This window comes from Podarcis muralis, chromosome 4, assembly GCF_964188315.1.
Source record: "Podarcis muralis chromosome 4, rPodMur119.hap1.1, whole genome shotgun sequence".
NCBI classification, from domain to species: domain Eukaryota; kingdom Metazoa; phylum Chordata; class Lepidosauria; order Squamata; family Lacertidae; genus Podarcis; species Podarcis muralis.
Genome location: NC_135658.1, coordinates 56,846,178 through 56,872,235, shown reverse-complemented (window position 1 = coordinate 56,872,235; position 26,058 = coordinate 56,846,178). Strand labels below are relative to the sequence as shown.

The 26,058-nt window shown below is 42.3% G+C and overlaps 1 protein-coding gene across 1 annotated transcript; it reads right to left on the bottom strand.

The window, feature by feature from the left end:
- Window positions 1-1,662: 1,662 nt before the first annotated feature.
- On the bottom strand, window positions 1,663-25,901 carry UBASH3A (ubiquitin associated and SH3 domain containing A). The gene is made up of 14 exons (XM_028725636.2): window positions 22,619-25,901; window positions 19,502-19,555; window positions 17,509-17,695; window positions 16,769-16,967; window positions 16,161-16,330; window positions 13,512-13,720; window positions 12,598-12,703; window positions 11,463-11,571; window positions 10,590-10,712; window positions 9,387-9,479; window positions 7,909-8,053; window positions 4,329-4,435; window positions 3,569-3,675; window positions 1,663-2,243 (listed from the first exon to the last, which is right to left on the bottom strand). Exons 1-14 carry the CDS (start codon window positions 22,729-22,731, stop codon window positions 2,106-2,108), a joined length of 1,860 nt encoding a protein of 619 aa, XP_028581469.2. The 5' UTR covers window positions 22,732-25,901; the 3' UTR covers window positions 1,663-2,105.
- Between the last annotated feature and the right edge of the window lie 157 nt (window positions 25,902-26,058).

The window sequence follows — 26,058 nt, the reverse complement described above, 5'->3', positions numbered from 1 at the left end:
GTTAGTTATTTAATTCATTATTGTATCTTTATACTCCCAGGGAGAGACACTTGTGGGATTTTCTGCCTTGGGTGTGTGCCATTTTCTGTTCTATCTCTGGCAGCCAAATGAGGCCATAGCCAGCCCTGAGGCCATAGTCTGCTTCTTAGAAATGATGTATAAAGCACATGTGAGATACTCGCTTGTAGGGTTTTCCAGAAGAACATGATTATAAAACCCCAAAGAAGATGCATGCTTTGTTGAGAGAAAGCGCAGGGCCCTTACAGAGGAGGCACTGTGTAGCTATTTGGCAGTTCTCTCTGACCTGACCAGGGTTGAAATACTAACCAGCCACAGAGCAGAAACCTCTTTAATGATATTCTAAGGCACTTCCAGACAGTCACAATTTTGTGAGTGGGATTCAAGAGCATATCAGCAAAATCATGTTATGCAACAAAAGTAAACTTGGAACTCTTGAGCAGCAAACCTGCTTTAAAAAATTGGACTTTTTGCAGAAGGGAAATTAATAGGGGAATGGACTGAAAAGTGTGGGATTGTTTGATGCAGCATTGTATAACCTTCCTATAAACAAATCAGAATGAATGCCCAGTAAACAGGTCATCTGGGAGCAGCCCTAGGCAGCTTAAAAAAGAAAAAAGAAACAGAGATAGACAGCTTTCCCCCAGAGGGTGACATGAGAAAGGTGTTGTTGAAGACTAACATGGGGAACCTCCCATCAGCCCCAGCCAGCCTGGCCAATGGTTTGGGATGATGGGCATTGTAGTCTAGCAACATTTGAAGGCTTACAGGTTTTCCACTGTAGTTTAAGAACTTGAGAGAGGCGTAGTTGCCCATAATGTGTACACTCATTCCACTATTGCCTTCAGTGAATTGGTTTTGGAGGGTTTTTTAGTGTTTCGAAAACCTGCACAAGCTTATTTTACCATTGGCAAGTACTGCTTACTGCCAGCTGGGGGAGAATGGAGGTTGCAGATTAGCATTGGGCAGGATCCTTAGTCTAAGTGGACAGGGGATAGCCTGCCTCCAAAGGATCTGGTTATCCCCTTAAAGGGATCCAGGAAGAGGTGCTTTTGTCTGGATACCCAATGGGCCATAGCACCCCCAAAATGGTGACCTTGGAGGGGTTGCCTTGATTTAATGCACATCATAGGGCAATATTTAACCTTGGTTAACCATGCCAAATAATGAACTGGCCTGGTTGATTCAGGATACATACCCAATGCTTATGCCAAAACCTGCAGACATCTGTAATCAATAAATTTGTGGCCTATTTAAATCCCAGTTGGTTGTTTTGTGGTTATTGCAACTTTATTATGCCTCGACCCCACTGCCCACGACTCCATTGTGTCTGGACCTGCAACAGTGGATAAAATAGGTGTGTGGATCAAGGGCACTTAAGTCTTTTAAAAGCAAACAATCATATACTCCGAAGTGACTGTTAGGCAGGAGCTGTCGTGAATGCCTCCCATCTGCTGTTGTGATAGAGCAAGAAAGGGAGAGGAAGACTAGGGGAAGATGGAATTTTGTCAGCAGAAGACATGCTGTCTATAGATGGAAGTGAGAAGGTGTGTGTTTGTGTGCAGAGTGCTTCATCTTAGAATTTAAGTGAGGACAGAATCTAAAGTAGTCGTCATGATTTTATCACACAAATGCCAGCTCAGGAAATCACTTGCAGATATGGAACTGAAATGTGAACTTGATATTATCAGTGATGTACAGTTTTTGCAACAGCAACAGCAATACTTTTATTCTTGCTTCATAAAAAGAACTGTAAGGCATTTAACAGTTCCCGTATCTAATTACTGCTGCAGTTATTTGATGGACGCAAGTGTGGGAATCAGAGGAAATTCCACTCCTCTTTATTACAGTAGAAATGCAGTTAAAAGTGAAATGTGTAGATTTTATTTCTCGGTTGAAGAAAGACGGAAACAAAACCAAAAAACCATAAACGCATTTCACGTAAAATGTAAAAGCCAGTTCCCAAGTTCCATTCCATTATTTTGCTGTGACCAAGAAACAGCCTGCAGAGCAAGGTTTTGAAATAACAGCGAGATTCTGTTGAATCAGAAAAATACAAATCCACAATTAGAGTGAGTGAACATTGCTTAATGATCTGGAAGGTTGTGCTTCCAACTGAATGGAGCATTTGCTCCATGGGTTAACATCTTGACTGGTGGCTTCATCATTTGCCATTTCTTCTCTTCTTTAAGCTCTTCACAGAAACACATGCCCAGTGAAGGAATCTAGTAAAGCAGAAAAGATTTCAAGATGGGTTTTTTTTTTAGGGCAAGAAAGGAAGTTACCCCATATAAGCCAACACCACCACGAGGTAACTGAATAGTTTTCATTATCCAAGAGTGTTAGGGGCAAGTCACTCGAGACGTTTAAAAGCAACAAATAATGGCTCACAAGGGCTTGAAGGAGTGAAGGTTATTTAAGCAGCATAAAGTGGCTCAGAGGATCTGATAATTATGCTGTTGGTCCCTCTTTCTTCACTAACAGCACTAAGGATATTGTCAGCCAAATTCTAGTAATTTTCAAGGGTAAGGGGGAAAGCACAGTTCACTTGACTGCAAATTAAAAGGATTAGGTATCAAGCGAGGGTAATGACTGACCTCTGCCTGAAATCCTGTTGTTCTGTTACCCACATGTGTACACTCAACTGCTTCGATCGACAGAACTGGCACCACTACAGGTGCCACATAATACCCATTCCACATTTGTAAGAACTTTATTGTTGAGTGTTGCACCACCTGCCCTTTGGAACTTCCTGCCTATTGACATCAAACAGACACCTTCACTCTACTCTTTTCGGTGCCTGCTAAAAACATTCTTCTTTAGACAAGCCCACACAGATGCTTAGAAAGCTGAGGTAATTTTAATCTGTTTTAATACTTGTATGTTTTAAGGTACGGTTATTAATCTCCCCCATCATTTTATTGTTTTATCTTTTTGTAAACCCCTTTGAGATTTTGTCCCCCCCCAATCAAGTGGTGTCTAAATTTCATGAAATAAATAAATAAAATAAATAAATATTGCTAGGTGAGCAACCAGTCTGATTTGGCACAAGGCAGCTTCTTCTGTTTCTAAGAGCGAACATTTTGCGAACATTGTGAATGCAGAGCAGAAAGGCAGGAAACTGCTTTGTACAGAATCAGACCACTGGTTCTTCTAACTCAGTACTATTGACTTTCACTGGCAATGATTCTCCAGGATCTTGGGGGGTGGGGTGGGTTTCTCTGCCACTGAGCTATGTTCCTTATGGCAAGAAAAGTCTTAATCTCTGATGATTATGCACATAATAGGGGCAAACAAGCCTGAACAACCAAGTTATTTCAAGCCAGTGTGGTTGGAATGTTGGGAAATGACCTGGGAGACTGGGGTTCAGATCCCCACTTGGCCTTGAAGCTCATGGGGTGAGCTTGGACAAGTCCCTGCCTCTCATCCTAACCTGCTTCACAGAGTAGTTGTAGGGATTAAACGAGGGGAGGGAAAACCACAAATGCCACCTTGAGCTCCTTGGATAAAAAGGTGGGATATAAATGCAATAGATAAGAGAGAGCCTTACCTTTCGAATGAACTGGGGAAAGTCACCGCTCTTTCTGGCAGGAAGGCCCAGTAATGGTCGAGTGAGGGAATCTAGAGATGAACCATGGCCAACAACCAGGATGGTGCCTATTGTCAGAAAGGGCTCTCCTTAGAATAGTTTATTAAAGTAGTGCGGGGGGGGGGGGACTTCAGTGCTGCAGGAGGACAAATGCAGCCTTCCACATTTCCCTATCCAGCCCTTTGGACTCTCCCTAAGCCGCCCATCTCACTTGTGCTACTTTGCACCTCTTTGTGTGCTTTTGCCAGGCTGGAATGTGCCCTTGCGTTCAAGCAATGGCCCTTGCTTGCCTGGATGAAGGCTAAAGAGGGGTGTATGAGGAGTGTGTGTAGAAACTAGCCTACAGTGGAAAGGTAAAATTTACAGTCATTGCTCTGCTCATTTTTGCCTCTGGCCCCTCCCATCATTGCCATGTGGCTCCTGGAAGGTTGCTGAGAAAGGAATGCGGCCTTTAGACTGAGATGATGATGATGATGATGATATTTATTTATTTATTTATTTATTTATTTATTTATTTATTTATTTTACCCTGCTCATCTGGCTGGGTTTCCCCGCCCCTGAAGGAGTACTAGTGGTGCTTGAGAACCTTCAGGCCTGCATATGTTCTAGCCCGCCTATATTTTGGCTGCCATAAAGGCATTTTTTAAAATAGCAAACTTGTGCTTGTGATTCTGTCCTTGAAGATTCAAAGCAATGAAATCAAGAGTTACCATAGAGTTACCTTCGGTTGCACAGGAGCCGACAATCTGTTTTATACTTGCAGAGCATCTGTTCACATAGTCCTCATAGCTTTCGGATGCCATCAGAGAAGAAAGAGGAAAATGACACCTGTTAACGAAATCCACTTGGTTAACATTCGTTGGCTCAAAGGAAATGTTAGGCTTGGAACATTTGAATGCCATTCCAGGCTCCATCACTTAAGCTGCTTGATGGTTTTAGGAAATTGTTCATTTATAGCATGAGTGGGGAACTGTATTTAGCCAGTGGGCCAGATCCTTATCTCCCCCAACCCTGTATGGGACGACTTTGACAGGTAGGCAGAATCACTCACCTGTCATCATGAGTCAGGTGAATGATACCTGCCAAAAGTCAAAGGAGGTTGCCGTAGCTACTAAGCTGACTGGCAGTAACAGCAACCTCCTTTAAGAGGCACTTTCATCACCTTTGAAAGAGACTTGATGTTGCTGATCAGCAGTTATAAAGGGAAGCCCCTTTATAATCAAGGGGTAGAATCTATAGAACATGTCCTTCTGTTTTGTAATGGATTTGATGGAAGATAAAACCCCAAAGGTATTGCTGTTAGTGCCTAAATTTCTATCAGTAGTGGTGAGAACAAGAGAAAACCCCAGCATCTGAAACAGCATCTTCAGGGACTAGCTTGAAATTATTGTAGCTTTATATAAAAGTATTTATGTTACCCTTTTGAATCTGTTTTTCTCTGAGATTCCTGTGTTTTGGTCTATTGGTGGTAATAAATGGATTGATTTGATAAGGGGAACAAACAACAAAGAAAAATATTTTTCCAGCAAGCCTTATGGGATTTGATGAGCAAAACATGCTGCCCTGAGGTCACTGAAGTATAGAAGTTGTTTGGATTTGTACCCCCTGCCCCCCCAAAAACCCTCTATAAGATTTATTTATTTTATTATTTTGTTTTAGTAATCAATTTTCTATCCTTCCAAGGTGCCCAGGGTTGGAAAATAACAATGTTGTAAAACTGCTTTTGATAAAAGGGAGTGGGGGATGATTTTGCTAACAGCTCCCTTTAAAGCTGAGGATGTTGTTCTGTGCTGAGTCATACAACAAACAGATAAGACTTGTTTTCTCACCCCCTCCCAGAGCACACACATGGTCAGCCCAAGTCATTTTTTTTTATCAGCTGAACAATTTCCACAGTTGAATCATTCACCGCAGCCTTTTGCCAAAAGGACTCCAAGAGGAAGCTGCGAGGCTACAATCGATCCTGTGCTCCTTATTGTTTCCTGTTCTGTTTGAGGTTTTGCAAACTGCGCTGAACCACAGAACTCCATTGCCACAGAGGGTTAAGAAAGAGAAGACTAAGCACGGTTGATGAAAGGGCGAGAATAACTACTTCTTACAAAGTATGCAGACTTTTTGTACCTATAATATATGGTATTATTGTTCAGAAATGCGATTAAACATAGAATCCAAGCTGCTTTGCTTCCAAAGTGTCTCCACCAACACCCATCATTGCACTAGCAGCGACTGCTCTTGATTCTTCCCAAACACTTGCTTGTTATGTATTTCTTTTTAAAATGTATTACCTTTACTTTGATATATTCTGCAACTAGCCTAGATCAAGGGTAGTTTGGGGGGGGGGGGTCTGATCTGGATCCCTGAGCCATTTTTTCTTGCCTCTCTGAAGACCTCACCAATTTTAGCAGCAGTGGCAAAATGAAAATAAAAGAAAGTACACATAGTGCTAGGATAAGTGAGGCCCAGGGCTTGGATGGGGATGCAAATCACCCCCTCCTTGATCTTCAGTTTGATCATTCAGTGAATGGAAGGGGGCATGGAGCAGCTGGCAGGTGGGGGACACAGTGTGCCTGTGTCTACGTGTCTGCCTCAGAGTACATACATGAGAGAGTATTGGCTGCGTAAGAGATAACATGGCCCTTGGGCAAATAAAGCTTAGTCATATGACAACATTATACACTATAACGGAAGTACTATCAACCTCATTGATTTAAGAGATCTTGGTTTTCTCCTGCCCCTCTCCCCCCAAACCCTAGTTGCAATGAGACAAGACTACACTTCCCTTCTGCTGTCCAGCTCATTAAAAGAGGCATTGGTTTATTGCACTGGAAGAGCTTATTTCTATGCTCTTGTCTGCATACTATAACAGAGCATAGAGTTGGCCTTAGGTGCCCAAGCCCAAGAAGACCCTGTCTCCTTGATTTAATGACCTCCCCCTACACCATAAGGTAAAGGTAAAGGGACCCCTGACCATTAGGTCCAGTTGTGACCAACTCTGGGGTTGCAGCGCTCATCTCGCTTTATTGGCTGAGTACAGCTTCCGGGTCATGTGTCCAGCATGACTAAGCCGCTTCTGGTGAACCAGAGCAGCGCACAGAAACACCGTTTACCTTCCAACCAGAGCAGTACCTATTTATCTACTTGCACTTTGACATGCTTTCAAACTGCTAGGTTGGCAGGAGCAGAGACCGAGCAACAGGAGCTCACCCCGTCGCGGGGATTTGAACCGCGACCTTCTGATCGGCAAGTCCTAGGCTCTGTGGTTTAACCCACAGCGCCACCCGTGTCCCTGTCTCCTTGATTCAATTACCTCCCCTTACACCATACCACTTGCTTGTTCCAGCCACTGGTGCTGCCTCTTCAGCAGCAGCTTATAGATTTTCTTACAGTTAAGGGATACTCTGTAGACATTTTGCTAAATAATAAATAAATTAAATAAATAAATAAGGACATCACTTAGACACATAGGACTTAAGAATTTAAGAACAGCCCTGCTGGATCAGACCAGTAATCTAATTCATCTAAAATTCTGTTTCCAGCAGTCACCATCTAGATGCATTTGGAAAGTACATAAGCAAGGCATAAAGGCAACTTTAATGTTTATCAGCCAACAACTGGCTTTCCGTTGGGCAGAAGCAAGGAATGGGTTTTCTTCTCTTGCTCCAGTCCTAAGGCCAACAACACAAATGTGGGCCCTCGGTTTCTAGCACTAGCACAGCCTTGCTCTAGCAAGGAATACAAGCAAAGGAATTACTCCATGCTTGCAGAGATAAGTGAAGCATCCATTCCCAGGTCTGCCTTTCACAGGATGTTGTAGTAGCCACTAAACCACAATGACAACAGGAGCAAATAGAATTGGGCTGAATTTCTTAGAAGTTGGCTTGCAGTACTCCCATCTAATTCCCGACTGTAGTATTAAATGATTAATACTACTGTACATCTGACAATGAATAGAGACTATCCTACCTGAGTGAATAAGAACACACTTGCTACATTCTGTTAATTCTGATGACCATAAAGAGAAGTGTTTGGTTCAGCACTGGGTAGTCACTCACATCATAACATTTAGGCACCATTCTGGAAACATGCTCATGGTTTGTCTCACTCCAGACAAACCTTGAGCTGTAACCAAGGTTTGTTCTTGGTTTCCCACTTGTGGTTTGGCTGGTGGAGGTTCAGGCAGAACGCTAAGCCAAACCATGGCTTGGCCATGAGCAGCTTGGCAGCAACAGGACTGGGGGAAGTAGTACAGTGAAACCTGTACATTTATATGCTAACTGGATTTCTGTAACTGTAGCACTTACTTGTATGTGGTATCTATACTGTAATTGGCCTCTGTCAATTCTCTCTGTGTCATAAAAGAGGGAACAACTGTGCTTATCTCCCATTTAGTCCATTCAAAGAGTCCAGGTTCTATACAAATCTTGGCTTTTTGTTCCAGTTGAAGCCCTGCAAAAATCAAAGCCAATATTATAACAAAGAAAATCATATAGAACCTGTTTAAGACCAAATCTTGCATTCAATAAACATTTCAAAAAGTCTTATGAAAAGTCTTATGTGGTGTGATCTGCAATAAGTAATGTCCCAGAGGTTAATTATTTTGTCTGTCTGTTTCTCTCCCTGAGAAAAACAGCTCTGTTTTCCCTCTGCAGCAGTAAAAATGCCACGGTAAAAAATTAAGGCTGCATGCAGACCCATAGAATCCTGAAAAATGTAATTTCCCCCCGGTACATAATTCCTAGCACCCTTAACAAACAACAGTTCCCAGGATTTGTTGGGGGAAATATTTACGGTATTTTATTTCTTTCATAAAATTTATATACCACTTGATTGTAGAAAGAAAACTCATAATGTGCTTTATATGTATGGTAAGGTTACCAGATTTTTTTCAAAGAATCCAGGGGCAGTTTTTTTTTTAAAAGAGAAAAAACAGTTATTTTTTAAAAAGTTATATCTTCTCTTCTGTGGTCTCCTCTGTTGCGCAGCCTTAATCTGGGCACCGGCCTGCTCTCTTGGAGCGCTAGCCACCATAGAGTAGGCTCGGGCCGGGCCTGGGCTCTTCTACCTCTCCTCAGCGACGGCAAGGTTGGGGCTCCTCTCTTTTTTCTCCTTCCTCTTTCTCCCTCTTCCTTCTCCTTCTCCTCTCCTCCTTCTCCCTGCGTTGGCTCCAGGGTTTTCCTAGCCCTGGAGCGCCGCTGGGCAGTCGACTGGGTGGCCGGGCGCTCTCGTTCCCAACTCAATTTGGGTCACGGAGGGGGGGTCTGTGGTTCCCCCAGTTGACGCGCTGTGCATCCCAGGTTCCCCCTCAGCAGCGGCAGTCTCAGCAGCCCGGAGTCAGCCTGGTAGCGCAGTTCGGTCTGGCTGGCTTCAGGAGCTGCTCACTGCCATGGCGCCCGCCATTTTGCTTCACCAGAAGTCCCCATATGATGTGTCTTGTGCCGTTGAACCAATCACACAACATTCATTCCCTACTAATAAATCTACAACACTTAAAATATAAATCCAGGGACATTAAATGAAATCCCGGGACATTCCGGGGATGGATTTTGTCCGGGGACAGATTTGTAAATCCGGGGACTGTGCCCAGGAAACATGGACGTCTGGTAACCATAATGTACGGTGTGCATGCAGCCCACCAGAACAACCAAATCAACTGCCTGAACTGGCTTTCTCACTTTGCCTAGCGGTATAACTGGCCCTGAGAATATGCTTCTCCTTAAAAATATACCACTTCAGCCTTGATTGGTTCCATACATCCCTTCTTTCAGAAAGGGTCACTTACCTTCTAATACATATTGAGAAGTTTGGATACAACGTAGTGCTGGGGAAGAGTAGACACAGCTAACTACCACTTCCTTCTCAAGCAGGGCTTCTCCTGGGAATGAAGAAGCACAAAAAAATCCTTCACAAAAAGAAAATATGGGTTCAAAGCATGTTCATATGGATTGTGGGTGGGGGCTTTCATTCCCATATGTATTGGTTTGTGTTCTAATATACAATTGAAATGGATGGACTCACAAGGGATACTTTCTGAATTAAGAAGCAATGAAGAAGACTAGAGTCTTTGTGGAAATTGGGTCGAAATTTATGATTCTCGTTAAACAATTCTGTAAAGGGTGCCATTGTATTGCCTGAAATATATTCACACCTATTTCTGTTTAACTCTGAGTTACTGTTTGTCTTTCTACTAGTGTTGCCCCACATTACAGCCCTTGTGAGCTGCTATGTTGTTGCTCTTCCAAAAGTAAGCTGAAAGTAAAATTAAATGGAAGTTCCATGGCCCACACAAGCGCTTCATAGAGTGCTATATTATCCAGTAATTCATTGCTGCCCTTACCATTATTACATAGAATGAGGTGGTCATTCTCAGCCTTAAAAGCTGAGCAGCTCCAGGCCATTCCTCCCGAGCCCCCCAGCCATTTCCCTCACTTGGAGGAGAAAGCTGTGTGTACCACGCCAGGTCCTGTGCTTCCCTAAGCTAGCTTGAAGCCTTCAGTTAAAGTGGAGAACACTTTCCCATTACCAGTGCTGAACTTAGGTGGGCATCTTGTCATTTGCCTCAATATATCTTTGGCCAGCCCTGAGCAACGCCCTTCTCCATGACCAAGATCTTCCACCTGTTCGGCAAAAGGCACCCAAATACATCTGGCAGTGTTGCCAAGAAGTAGTTGCTTGTTTTAAGTTTTGACCAAAGTTTGGTTCATGCAGGCTTCTGGTTAAACAAGATGCTAATTTCTGGTGAGAAACTTTGCTGTCATTAATGAAAATGAGATCATGGATTGAGGACACCTGTGTTATCCAATATGAACTGGACTTAAATGCTGTTATGGTGGACAAGCTCATTGTGGCTGGATACCTTCATGGTGAGATACCACGTCCACCTTACAGTTCTGGAAAGCTACTGCCAGCATGGTCTCTGATTGTCTATGGAAAATCTGAACCACCAAGCCCTTCTTTCTGTTGTCCCAACTTCTGTTTAGCTTACCTATTAGTCTAGACTGGAAAATACCACAACATGATAAAGGAGGATCATATTCAAAGCTCTTGATGCTATCTTTTCGATTTGGTAGACTGGTGGGGTAATTGAGGTCAGCTCGATGATATTTTCCTGGAACAAATTCAGAATGCTTTTACAACTAATGCCAGAACATCCACAGGAAATCTAATTTTATTTCTCTTAGGTTTGCTTTTAATCCATTATGGCCTAGGTGTCCTTAGAATGCCACCACTACTACAATCTCAATTCCCCATCCATCTAATAGAGTAATAGAATCATAGAATTGTAGAGTTGGAAATGACCTCAAGCGTCATCTAGGTTAACCCCCTGCAATGTAGAAATCTCAACTAAAGCATCCATGACAGGTGGCCACTCTACCTATGCTTAAAAACCTCCAATGAAGGAGAGTCCACAACCTTGGAATCTCCTTTCTTGTAACTTGAATCCATTGGTTCAAGTCCTACCCTCCAGAGCAGGAGAAAACAAGCTTGCTCCATCTTCCATGTGACAGCACTTTAGATATGTGAAGATGGCTATCTGATATCGCCTCAGGCTAAAATACCCAGCTCCTTCAACTGTTCCTCATAAGGCTTGATTTCCAGACCCTATCTTAGCCTACGTTTACTGATTTTAGAGTCTGATGCATAAGCTGCACAGCCCCTGAAAATGCTGCTTTATTAATTCATGATTAACCCATTTCAAACTCAAGGCAACTTGGGAACTCACAGAGAGATCATTTCCATTCTCAACAGGGTTTCCAGGGAGCAGATGGGCTAATCATTTTTGTTTGTTCATTACTGTTAATATGATACATTGCTTTAGGTCAAATCTGCTGTATCAGATCCCCAACCTTCTACTTACCATCTGCATCAAAACACTGCTGGAGCCAAGACTTCCCAAACACTTGATCTACCCTTTCTCCGTGGCGAATAATCAAGAGGCCTCTTGGGACTGTGCTTTTCCCAGGGAGCTGGAAGAAATTGCATTACAACTCTGCTCATTAAAATGACAGAAACTTTTAGATAACCAGAAGTTTAAATGAGCAGAAGTATTATTCGCACCATGCTGCACTGGCATGGCCTCTACAAAATGACACCTCTATAAGTTTTAAGTGCATCAACCAGTGGCACTGACACTCTTGTCACTAGGACAAATGGTGCAAGTTCAGATCGTGGTAAGAATGTAGGAATTTCCATGTTAAATCAAAAAGTCTGGCCTATATAGTGTAGCAGGATTGGGGAATCTCTGAGCCTCTCATCATTCCTGGCCATTGGCCATGCTGGTTTGGGTTGATGGTAGTTGGAATCCAACAACATCTGGGGGGAACCACATTTTGTCCCCAGCAGAATTTAACCAGCTGCTTCTAAGAGGCTCACAAATAGGGTGAGATGCTTGCTGCCTCTGAACATGATGTTCACATTTAGCTATCATGGCTAGTGGTTGTAACATAGCTAGATATGCTGGATAGTTGAGATTCTCACAATGCCGATTCTTCTTCTCCATTCTGAATTGGGGGTTGCTTTTATGATAAATCCACCAAAAGACGACGTAGTCTAGGAGTACAAAGCAGACTATTAAAGCAACATGCTTTCGCACGCCGACTACAATAACTGTTTGCCTTGTGGAGATCTGAATATAATGCATAAGAGAGACCTGAGGCAGGGATAGGAAGCCTGCGATGCTCCAGATGTTGAACTACAGCTCCCATCACCCCTGACCATCAGCCATGCTGTCTGGGGTGATGGGAATTGAGGTCCAACAGCACCCATAGGGCCACAGGTTCCCTATCTCTTCCCCAAGGTTTTGAAAACTGGTTCACTTCTGAAAACAGAAATCCTTCTGCCTAGGCAGGTTTCTTAATGTTACACTCCATGTGATGGTGAAACCCCAAAACTGTATAAAATTTTACTTGCGCAAACCTATTTTGTGCAGCAGCTTTTCTTACACTAGCATTCATGCACACTCCATAGGATGAAGACATTCAAAAGCCAGTTACCTGAAGAGGAAGTGTTTTGCCTGCATTTCTTGGCAAAGGATTTGGGTTTTTCAGTTTATTGCAAGACTCATTTTTATTCTTAGAATGCAGAGTGAACATATATTCTCTGTAAAAGAAAGTTGGATGCCAATGACTGAGAGGGATAATAAAACAGTAGAGCAATCCAGGCTCACGCTTCTTTTTGAAACCAAACACAAAGTCCACGCTATGTGACATTAAGGCCACCCCCAGGCTGACCAAACCCACTGATCTCTACAAAGAAGGTTGAGCCCACAATTGTTCTCTAAATAACAATATGGCAGACTGTAGAAACAGATAATCTTTGAATATAGCCAATGTATATTTCCAGGGGTATTTGCTATATTGTGCTCACAATTTTCTTACATGGTAAAGAGGGCAGCCTCTTAAAGTGCCACTTTCCTTGTGATTTATGGAGATGTATGGTGGTTGTGTGACATCTGTTTATTTACAAATATTCAAGCTGAGTGTGGGAGTTAGAAGGACCTTGTTAGAAAGACTGTGTTAGTGTCTAGGTCTGAGAAAGATAATGCTAGCCTCTAGAGTGCTTAGTAAGAGGTTGCGAACATGCCTCCTGCACGGATCACGTTCACAACCCGACATATGACTGTATGAGCCTGCACTGACATGCTAAAGATAAGGGATGCAAAGTCTGGACCCAGTTCTATTTGTTGGCTGCTTTGCTAATAATTCTTGAACTTATGCAGCTTTTCCGGCACTTATGCAGCATCGTGGAATACTACATTATTGTCTATTATACAGTGATCAATCTGCACAGGGTTGATTTAATAACTAAAAATGAAGGGTAATACAACTCAACTCTTATACAAGTGGAGAATGATATGGAATAGTTTGCACATATGCCATAAAAAAATCTGAAGCTCAGTAATACTAACCTATGTTTGACCCAGGTATCTGACTCGTTGGCTTTTTCTGTGTAATTTTCAGGAACAAATCCCCGGCACCCAGTTCTGTGGGAGATGCCAATCACCCAGCCTTCACAAACTTCTGTTTGCTTTGCCCGGTCAACATAAACCAGATCCCCAACATTCAGCATCAGTTCATCAATGTTCTGAGGCTTATACTGGAACAGGGCCCTCAAAAGCTAAGAGAATTTGATTATTATTTTTTGAAGAGGAGAACAATAATGTGAGAGACGTTTTGTCAGATCCAGGAAAAGCAGAGACATTGCTGACATCTGCTTCAACTTTATTTGAGACATTGAATCAGCTTATATTTGTAACAGGAGGAACCTTAGGGCTCAATGAAAGAGAAGCTCACATGCTTTACTGTTCATGGTATAACTGCGATGATCTGATTATGTTAGTATGATGTGTCATGGAAAACAGCTGCTTATCACAAAAAGGTTAAAAGCCTTTTTCAGCTGAGCAACTCACCAAGAAGGGTGAAACCGTTGCACTAGCTGGTGGGTCACTGTTGTTTCCTGGACTGGAGAGGGCTGAGGTAGTTGGTGCAGTGCAAATGCACTGACAGAACCAAACCAGTTCCTCTGTCAGGGCATTTGCACTGTACTGACCTCTCTGACACCTGACCCCTTTCCCTCCTGGTAAGCTACAATGATGCATTTGCTAAGAAGCTAACATAGAGGTTCTACCCCACACAGCAACCTGCCTCTGCCTTTCATATATTCTTCTCTGTATATTCACTCAATGCACACTAAAAATAAATCTTTTTTTGGTATAAGGCTAAAGTGCAGCTTTAATTCAGAAAAACGGGTGGGAGTAAAAAAATAACCAGGGATGGGTGAATATGTCATTTTTTTATTTATCTCAGTTTCTCAGTTTTCCAAATATTAAGTTCAATTCCCCACATTTCAATATCAATTAGCATTTTTTAAAAAAAGTGCTCATGAAAATTCACCAGCAATTTAGTGCAATATTCTCCTAGAATACATAGATTTGCACACATTTGCTTACTAAACCAGTTTTAAAAGCAATTTCCCCTAATACAATGTTGTTATTTTTTGCATGTTACCTTCACTAATATACACATTTATACACCCACATATGCATTTTGTACACTTTACTTGGCTGGAGAACTGCACTGCAAAATTCAGAGAAGTGCAAATTTGTGTTGTGGTTCACGCATTGTGTGCAAATTCCCTTAAATGTGAACTGAATTGAAATTTTCACCTACCCCTAGTGCTATATCTATCAGTGGTCTGAGAAACCCTGGCATAAACACTGTTAGGAAATTTCGGAACCTGAGGCCTCTCTTTTGTGCAAGGGATCTGGGGCTCTCCAAGAAAATTCCTGGCAAGCAAAATGACTTTTCAGAGTAGAATGCCACATAGCCAGACTAAAAGAAAGGATATATTTCTGTTTCGTGAATGAAAATAAAGCGATGCATTGCCAAAAGCTTATCACGAAGGTGAGCACTCTATATCTAACCAACTAAACACCCACAGAAAGTTTTTTCCAATTTCAAAGAGTAAGGTATCTAGTATGGGTGTTAATTTATTCAGAGAGTCTTCTCACATTTCTGAGTTGAACCACACTTTTAACTCGGAGACTCTTTAAGCTTCCAAGTGGCTTCAGCTGTCCAAAAGCACACATGAAAACCAAAACTAGGGAAATGTCCAGAGCTTGAGAGGGGAGGAAATGAGTTGGAGAGGTGACAGATCGTTCATTTTGATGGACAGGTCAAGCTTTTAAACACAGTGAATTATTTCCCCCAGACATTCAAATCACAGCAATGTGGAAGAGGGAATTAAACACTGTTTGTTTTTCATGTGGATTTATGCAAGTAAATAGAGATATCTCCCTCCAAATCCTAGCGTTTGTGTCAGAAGCCCCTTCCCCAACAAGCCTTATTTATTTATTTACTTAATTTATATACCGCCCTTCATCCAAGGACCACAGGGCAGCTTATAGTATAAAAACACAAAATACCTAACGTAATGATAAACAAAACATTTTCTTCCTCTTGGAATAACAGAGTCCTTCCTGAGGGATTGCACTTTACCCAGCCTAGTCTTTCCTGGGGATCCATGCCCCTTTCTCATCTCTACATCCTATTATTCCTTTAGTAGCCACCCTGAAAGAGTAAAGCCTGCACTTGCAGGAAGACAACTGCAGCTATTAATCTGAAATTCAGCAAGTGTCATCTCCTCAGATGGGGCAACATTGCTAGCAAATTCCATCCACTACTAACAGAAAATTTAAAAAGTTATACGCTTTTCTATTGTTAAAAAATTTAAACTTTAGAGGTGCTTTGAATCAAACCCCTGAACGTATCTGCCTACAATTAACCCACTCAAAAAGGGTTGCTGTGCCTGCAAATTTCACCCACTTATGTGAATGGGGGATGGGTAGAGCCATTTTTAGATACCCCATAATATTGAATTGGGGGTCATAGTGGGACTTTGTTTTTAACAGATCTAATTTGATTCCAAATAATGAATTGAACTGGAAAGACACAGAGAGGATCCAAAACAGATCAATCTACTTTCCAAAACTACAGATACAGATATAAGGAAAGCCTTATGGTCAGTGCACATCCTCAGTATCTTGTAGTGTACACACCTGGTAATGTACAAAGCGCATATCTCTGGAATACAGAACTGCTGTCCACTGGCAGCTTTGCTTAGAATTGACCGATTTCGCCAGTTGTTCCAAAGTCTTTTGATGGTGAGGGTAAAATTTGTTGGCCAATGTAAGATGGAGCTGCTTTGTTGAAGGTTTTACACAGCAATCTACAACAACAACAACAACTGTCAAATAGTATTGAAGGATGAAATTAGTTTTCATTCTATTATTCCCAGAGTTGTATTCTATAACTTTTTTTTACTATGCTGAAAAAAGTCATTTAAAAAAAATGCATTATAGCTCCAATTTATGGTGCAATCCTATGGGTGTCTACCCACTGAATTCAATGGGATTCACTTCCAGGTAAGTGGGTAGAATTGCAAGCAGTTACACACCTGCAGGCTCCAGTGCACTCACAAAGCTACACACAAGAAGGGGGTTCCTGATGCCGCTTGATGTCAGAAAAAAGACGACCTGTACAATATGCAAACTCATGCAGAACTTTTCATGAAACTGAAATGGAGAGGGCAGCTTCTCTGCTTATGTGTGCCAGCATGAAACAGGGAAAATCTCAACAGTGACAACGAGTTTGTCAAAGTAGTTACCTGCTAAGACAATAGCCTCTGAAGCAAAAGCTGCAGCAAATGACTTGAGGACATTTGCAGGGCCGTCGCTAACGAAGAAGCCAATGTAGGTGCTGGAGGAGTGTAGTGATAAGGAAATGATTGCCGGGAAGTAACCAGAGAACCTGTCGCCTGCTCTTTTCAAGGCTTCGTACAAGCCATCAACTTTTTGGTCTTCACACTGAAATAAAACCCACCAGTTACAGGTTTTCAATGGACCCCCTTGCCACAGGCACCATTTACAAGTGAGATCTGCAACAAAACTCTGCAGTGAAGTGTTTCAGCCAGCCATTTCCTCTTCCAAAAGACTCCATTACGGTCACCCACCCACCTGCTTTCTCACACGCTCTCAAAATGTTCAGTTGACCTTTCAGGGTCACTGAGTATGCTAATTCCATATTAGCCAGTTTTAGCCCCCTCCCTTTAGAGTCCCCCACCCAAAGGGTTTTTTCTTTTTGTTTTGGCACTTCTGTAAATTTTGGAGCTTCTCCAGGTTGTAAATCGGTGGTATTTTTTTTGGCTAAGCAAGCAACAACACTCATTCCTGAACACTGGAAATAGATGGAATGGCACACTTAAGATGATGAGAACAAGGCACACAAGCAAGTAAAACTGGATGAATTAAAAAATGGCAAGCACTGCAAATAGGTTCTGGGGCTGATCTTGGCTTAAATCAAGAGACTTCAGTCATTGTCATCACAATAAATACTTTGTTCACTCACCGTAAAGAATTCAGAAAGTGTGATGTGTGGGAAAACTTCATGGGCTTTGTTTTTCCCACATTGGTTTTTGCTTTCTTTCCAAAATTCCATCAGTGTGTCATTCAAAGCGCCCGTCGGGCACAAATAAAGGGCATATTCCTGAGGGATTGGGTCTTCCAGTGAGGGATCATTGCAGTGAGAATGCAACCTACAATGTAGAGATGAAATTATAAACTTATGACGGTCTTCTGCAAGAGCTGATTCACACTTTATGTACATAGGCTGCATGGTGGTACAAAGTGATCTCACCAGAAATTGGCACACATGCTGGCCCCACTTCTCTGGCAGTAATTGCAGGGGCACTGCCTTGGGGGCTTCTGCTGCCTGAGGCAGCTGCTTCACCTCTCCTCGTGTATGTGCTGGACCTGATGCAGGGCATTTTTAACATACAGGTCACACCCACACTATGGCTCCCCACCCCCAAATCCTGGGAACCATAATTTTTTAAAGATTGCTGAGAACTGTAGCTCTGTGAGCAGTAAACTACATCTCCAACTCATTGAAAGTGTCCATCAATGGTGTCTCCGAAAAATTTTACACATCACCTGGGAAGACAGGTGAAATAATGCCAGTGTACTGGAAGAAGCGAAGATCACCTGTATCGAAGCAATGATTCTTCAACATCAACTTCATAGGACTGCTCATGTTGTGTGGATGCCTGATTATCATCTTCCAAAGCAACTACTCTATTCTGAACTTTAAAATGGTAAGCGTAATGCTGGTGGTCAACAAAAGAGGTTCAAATACTCTCTCAAGGCAAATCTTAAAAAATGTAGTATAAACACCAACAACTGGGAAACACTGGCCTGCGAGTGCTCCAGTTAGAGAACAGCCTTTACCAAAGGTGTCACGGGTTCTGAAGACGCTCGAACTCAGGACGAAAGGGAGAAATGCACTAAGAGGAAGGCACGCTTGACAAACCCTCACCATGATCAACTCCCACCTGGAAACTTATGTCCCCACTGTGGAAGGACGTGTGGGTCCAGAATTGGCCTCACAGTCACTTATGGACTCACTTTTAAAACCATATAAAACCAATTGCCAAAGAAGAAAGGAAGGATGTGATCTCAAAGTGGTGGGGAAACTCCCCACCAGTTTCTTTTTTCAGCAGAGGTGGTGAAGAATAGTTGGGCTCAGGGGGTGGTAAACATTTCATTGCAGGATGGAGTGGTGTCCGCCATCCTGAAAGAGGTTGTACTGCTGGCTGGAACTGATTGAGGTTGGTGGGGCAGAGCGCCATTTGCCCTAACAGACCAGTCACCATAGTCATTCACTGCCTGGTTGCAGAGGAATGGTGGGAGGCAGCAGCTGGGGAATCCCCAAGGGAAGAAGGCTCAGGGCCAGGGGATTAAGGTCCACAAATGACAACATTTTGGAGGTCCCAGGTCTCAAGGGGGTTAGATTGGTCTCAGCTAGGGCCAGGGCCTTTTCAGTACTGGCCCCGACTTGGTGGAATGCTCTGTCTCAAGAGACTAGGGCCCTGCGGGACTTGACATCTTTCCACAGGGCAGCCAAGACAGAGCTGTTCCACCTGGCCTTTGGTTTGGACTCAGTCTGACCCTTATGTTTCCCTCCCCTTATGGTTTTGATCTATGGGCTACTTTTAAAATGAGGCTGCATTTTAAATTGCATTTTAACCTGTATTTTAAATTGCCCCCCCCCCTATTATGTTTTTACTGTAATTTTACTGGTGTTAGCCGCCCTGAGCCTGGCTCTGGCCGGGGAGGTATAAATAAAATTTACTATTATTATTAGCAAAGCTAACATGCTGCCATACTGAATTTTCTCATTCCATTGCTGAAATATATATTTGAGTTTGCTGCGATTTTGTAGCATAATTTCCTACAATGTCAGATACAGTGTTAGGAGGAAACATTCCCCCCCCCCCCCCGCAAAAGATAGAACAAGACCTTCTAATTCATGTCATTGAGAAGTACAGCTTTTGCACACTCACCACTTTGCGGCATCTTCTGCTGACTTTTGCCCAGTAGCTGCCAGAGCTTTTAGCCTGAGGAAAGTACAATGAACCCACTATGTGAAAACAAAGCCACAATCACACTTGAACAGTATGCTGCACTTCTGGTATTTGGCTGTGGGAAAGTTTTCTGAACATAATGACTTACTACATAGACTAAATTTAGATTCTGAAACCAAGAATATGGCTGCCTATCTTGCATTTTAGCAAGTTGTTAGATTTTCCACTTTCCAAACACCAGGACTTTCACCTGAATAAAGAAATTGTAGTTGATTTGCCATAATGGGTTTTGATTCATTAACTGATCAGTTTTGCTATTCCAGCCTGGCCAGACACAAAAAACCATGAGATTCAGCAAACCCCCAAACAGACATGATGAGCAAAAATGGGATAACAGCAGTAGAAAGGTGTGCTTTTGTAGGCCTCTAGATTTTGTAGGACTCTGACTCCCATCTTCCCCAGCCAGTATGGGCAATGGTCAAGCAAAATTGAGTTGTAGTCTAACAACATCTTGGGAGCCACATATTCCCCATCCCTAGTCCACAGAGAAGCTTACAATGGATAAATACGGCTTTTGCTGAGACAGAGAAGTTGTGTGTATGTGGCCTTGGCAGCTGGACCGATAGGAGGTAGAGAACGGCCTCGTGAATTGATAATAGAGATGGATGAGAAATCCAATTTATTCCATGTTTTAATAAGAGATGATCTAATTTGCAGTTTTCGAACCAATACAGAATCTGAAACACAGGTATCTCTCAAAATTCATAGTTCCCAGAATTTTACGATTAAGTTCTCCAGTTAAATAATATGTACTAAAATGCATACAATAGGGAGGAATGTGCAAAAACAAACAAACAAACCCACATACATTAGTGAAAAATAACAAAAATGCTTTCTATTCGGGAAAATGGCTTGCAAAAATGTATATATTAATCAAAACTATATACAAACATGGGTTTATTAGAAAATCACCGTAAAATGCTAAAGAATATTCATTAGGATTTTTTTGGCAAATAATAATTGCAGATTGCAGCAGAAATGTGGAGAACTGAATATAAGATTGGAAAAATGAGTAACTTAGAAAATCGAAATTGACACGTTCATTCACCCCTAGTCGATAATACTTTCATTCTCCCAAATTTGTCAGTGACTCAACTATCGTTATGAAGAAAGAAGCACCCATTGTTTTGGTTAAAAGAGGCAGACATGACAGGGAAAGGGGAGTGCCTCTTCTCAGGTACAATCTCCATCTCCTGTGCTGTTGTGGTTTACTTTGGTAAGCAATGATGTTAAAAATAGTTCAAGTTTAAAAATCTATTTCCTGTTTAACTGGGGAAACTTTTAAATCTATGTGAAGATTTTTTAATCAACTAAATGTTGTAGCCTTATATGCTTAAACATTACACCCACTCTTCTGGGTCTCATTCTCTTCCCTCTCTTCATGGTTTTGTTCCTGTGACTTTAAAAGCAGCCTGACATGAAGACATTAAACTGGTGAAGCTTTCTCCATCACTTTACCTCCCTGAAACATTTAACCTGATTAATTTCTACGTGCCAGATGACCATTACAGACACCATACCAGGATCACTGAAAAGCGGAAAGCCTGCAAAATGTTTCCATGTTGGATGTTGTGTATGGAAAACACTGCTCATGTGTGATCATACAGGTCCATTCATACGAGAAATAAGCACAACTATCCAAGTACTAGAGACACAAAGTTTCAAAAGAGATCAGAAGAAAATCCTGAGTGTGTAACTTCAGAATGTGTGCAACTTCTTTTCCTGTTCCTTTTTCTCACGTCTTTCAAATCACAAGCCATTGTTTTAAACTGTAAGCCATCTTGAGTGCTTTGGCAGAACGACAGCATATAAATATAGGCAGTACAGTAGGAAAGAATAAAAGCAAGCAAATGGAGCATTCAATCTGAGCTACTCTGACACACAGATCTCATTTGGGAACCATAATTTGAAACATATTGCATGGCTGCCGTTATCATAATAAAAAAAAGTGAATTGCATGGTATACTCCCCTAAACATTTCTATCCTCAAGTGAGCAACATGGACTTACAGTGGTACTTCAGGTTACGAACTTAATTTGCTCTGGAGTTCCGTTCTTAACCTGAAACCATTCTTAACCTGAGGTACCACTTTAGCTAATGGGGCCTCCTGCTGCTGCCGCGCAGCCGGAGCACAATTTCCGTTCTCATCCTGGGGCAAAGTTTGTAACCTGAGGTACTACTTCTGGGTTAGTGGAGTTTGTAACCCAAAGCATTTGTAACCCGAAGTGTTTGTAACCCGAGGTACCACTGTATGTGCATCACATGCCCACCATAGTCCTTAGCAAGGTGCTCTATGCTTTCTGCTGTTCCATCCATCTCAGTGTTCCAGTGTCACCGCAAAAATGGTTACTGCTCCAGCTTGTGAAGAAGCTATCTCCAGGTAGGACTCCCTCAAAATGTCACCACGAGATGTGACTAAGCACCATGAGTTAGATTAGGGAGCTCATTGCAAGGCACTAGGGAAGGCCTATCTTTTTAAAACATTGTGTCAAGAGCTTAGCTGCAGGTGCCACATAAATTATAAATGTTTGAGTTATTACTATTAGCATTATTATTAAGCACACTGAGAGCTGAGATTCCCCACAGGAGTCATTTATTTCATAGTGCATTTATTATTAGTGGTAGTAGTTGTAGTATACAGCCCTATACCCACAGGTCTCAGGGCAGTTCACAACATAAAATCACAATATAAAAACAAAAACAACCCCCAACTATTCTGGGGTTTCAGGCTCCCTTACAGCTCTTGCCGTGGCAAATCTGAAACAATATGCAGCGGCAACGTACTGGTCAATACAATACATCATGACTTTATGGTAAAACTATGTCATATAATCTCCTTCAACAGGTTTGGCCGAAGAAAATCTAAGCATACCCATAAGTCTCTTGTGATACCCAACCCAAGAGCCGAGCTTGCTGCAATACAGAAGGGGATGTTCCGTGATGTTGATGGCTCCACACAGCCTTTTAGCTTACAGATTAAACTTTGCAAACAGATCAGAGAGGGCTTTATGGCAATGTAACTCCAGAGGTACTCACGCAGTGTGTACAGGGAACTCAGCGGCCAAAAGAGGCTCCAGTAAGGACTGGGTCGTCCTGTTTTTGTACTTGTTCAAGATCTTTGCGTAGAGCGGTGTCTCGGCCTCTGCCATCTCTTCTCTTTCTCTTTGGGGAATGCATGTAAGACAAACACAGAGAGAAAAAGTGGGGAGGCAGAGTCTGTGAAGATAAAAATCAAAACCTCAAAACCTCCTCCGATCTTTTTGACACAAGCTGATATCCTGTTTTTGCAGCATGTTGTGGCTCTTACAATTACTACTGTAAGTAGGCTGGAAGGGAAAAACTGAATACAACACACAGGACAGGTCCCATGTGAGCTGCAAATGTCTATATACTGCAGTGCTATATGTAATTCTGTGACATATATAAATTAACTATATCAACATTTCTTGGGTCATAATTTATTTTTACTCCAAAGAAATACTGAGTAAACATTAACGGTATTCTAGTGCTGGATGTTTGTTTGGAGGCCTAATGAGATATTAATTGCTTGTTTTATTTTATATGGGTGGTATTCCAATACTTTTTATTTAGAATAGACCTATTGAAATTAATAACTAAGTTATATGGGTCTACTATGAGTTAAATTTAGTTGAATGACTACCCAGATTTGTATCCCACTTTTCTCAAAGGTGGAAACAAAGCAGCCTTAGCAACAACCAAATTAAACAATAAAAACACAAAGCAATTAACCAAAGATAAGCAAAACACACTTCAAAACCACATTTTTTATTTAAAAAGTGATTCTCCAAGCCATAGAGCAAGAAAGCAAATAAAGAAAAACAAATAATAAGAGGTTTATTAGGCCCCAAGTCTTCTATGCTAAGCCAGATGCATATAGGTCATCCTTTGGGACAGGATGGGGAGGCACATTCTATAGAGCTTGTGCCACAAAAGAGAACCAAAAGATGCCTACCCAAATAATTTCGTTTAGGAGGGTCAAATGGAGCACCGTCTCATATACGTAGTGGACCATGCAAGAGGTTACATATGGGGGAAATGGTTCTTAAGGCACTTAGAGCCACAAGATTTAGGGGTTGAAAGGTACAAATCAGGCCAATTTCTTGAACTGAACCAGGAAACAGACGGGCAGTCAGCATAGACCATACAAAATCAGAATAATATGCTCTGTACTGCACACCTAGTGACAACTAACAACATAACAGCAGCATTTTGCACCAGTTAAAGTTTCCAAAGCCTTTTCAAGAGCAGCTGTGTGTTACCGTAACTCAGCTATTGAGGTTATTAAGGCAGGGATGGCCACAACCATCTCTCTAATGTCTCTAGGAAAGTTTACAGTTGGAGTACCAGCCCCAGATGGTGAAAAACACTCAAAATTTTTTCCATCATCCGATTATCTAGAAGTATCATCAAAGTACTGAAGTAGCAAGGAGCATCAAGTCTTCAAGTAGCAGAAAACTGTTTTCACTTGTCATGCCATATCTCGGAAATATCTGTTGGTTCAATGCGTATGAGAGATTAAATAACTGCCACTGCTATCTTTCCAGTATTCCTGGAAGCACATCTCTTCTCTGTTACCGAAATGTTATTTTATTTAGGGATCATCTTATAAGATGCGCTTTGCTCCACCACAAGCAGGATCCTTTGAATTAATGAAGACATCCTGTCCCAGCCAAATAACCAGTTTCTTCTGTTTTGCCTGAAATGAAAAGGCAAGCATACATGGTCAGAGATTATTGCCTTATGTTTGCAAATACTTCCACGTTACTGCTTACAGTTAATTAAAAGGATTGCTGCCTTTTTACCTTCCTGGTCCTTGGAACGATGCCATTCTAGGCTACCTGATACCTTTGGACAGGTTGAATTACACTGACGCCAGTAATAATGTCATCTGCTACAATGAATCAGCTAGCGATTCCGGATGAAAATATCTGCAGAGAGGATGGCAGGCTTTCTAGCTGGCTAAGCTTTATAATGAAAAGAGAAAGCCGTTGGGCTTGCAACAATGGTAAGTGGATCCTTAGCGGAGGGCAAACATTTCTCTCCTCTTTCTCTATCACATCCCATACTTTGAAGAGCTGTTTTTTTAGAGTAGTTGGTTCTCAAGAACGAGGCAGGAGGGAAGCTGTAATGGGAATTGTAGGGGTGTAAGAACTCATCCATCTCAAGTGCTCATGCACAGGAGCTGTTCCTAGTGACTGTACCCTGTTGGTGCAATCGTTAAACTACATCCTGTGCTCCATGGGTGAGGAGCCGGTAGCCACCCATCAGCCCAGGTCATCATAGCTACTGGTCAGCAATGATGCGAGTTATAGTTAGGGATGGGCAAACAGCTTGCCAGGAATTGATAAGACAAGGGAAGTTCTTACCAATGCTTTTTATTCAATATCCACAGAGAGAGGCTTAGAATTGCAGTCTCTTGGAGTAATGGTGTTGCTCCGAGTGAAACCCTACCCCTCCATCGCTCCCACTTCCTCATGAGTCATCGCTACTGGTGCTGAAAAGGGCCTTTTGCCTTAGAGCTCTTTGCTCTCCTACTTTCAAGGCCCACCGTGTTCTAGGAGGGGGGGGTCTGGAATGCTTTCTAAATACACTGAGTCCACCAGCTGTCTCTCCTCTGGTGCTTCTTCTTCTTCTTCCTCCTCCTCCTCCTCCTCTACCCTTCATCTGCCTCTGAGCTGTGACCTCCCTCAAACCCCTGTTGTAATTCTGAGCTGTCTCCTTCTATGGAAGGGTCAGGTTGGGGAGGTCTCTACCACTCCTCCTCTGCCCAGTCCCTGACATCTAACAGTTCTCCACATTGCCACAGCGGTTTGTGAATTTATTTATTTTTTAAAGTCCTAGTGGAAATTCATAAGGATTTTAGGACAATTCATCCTGGAAACTCTTCTCTACAGTTCCAAAAATAGGGGAGGTGATTATAGATAGTCACTGGTAGGGGAAGGGCATTTGAGAGATGCCCAAAGGCACAGGCCACATTGCAACATCCTCTCCTAATGTTCAAACAGGAGTATATGAATATACTTAGATGGAGGAGCATATTGGCATTGTGGTGTCAGGCTCTCCCACCCTCCAGCTTACATCCCACCATCAGACTGCTTGTAGAGAGTTTTCTGTGTGCATGGCCAGTGTATGCATGAGGCTTCCTGCACATGTCTGAATGAATGGGCGCAGCCCAGGGAAGACTCTGCTACCATAGTGCCTCTCTCCTCCCATTTGCATTCATTTAGCTCAGGGGCAGCCAATGCAGTGCCCTCGAGATGACTCTAGCTCTCATTAGGTCCAGCTAGCATGGCCACTGATCAGGGATGATGGAAACAGCAGTCCATGTACTTCTGGAAGGCACCATATTGGCTAAACTTGATATAGGTCACAGGCCTGTGTGGAGTCACAAAGCACATCTGATTCTGTGACTGTTCTCTGTTATCATGACACATTGTCCAGAGCTGTACATGAGG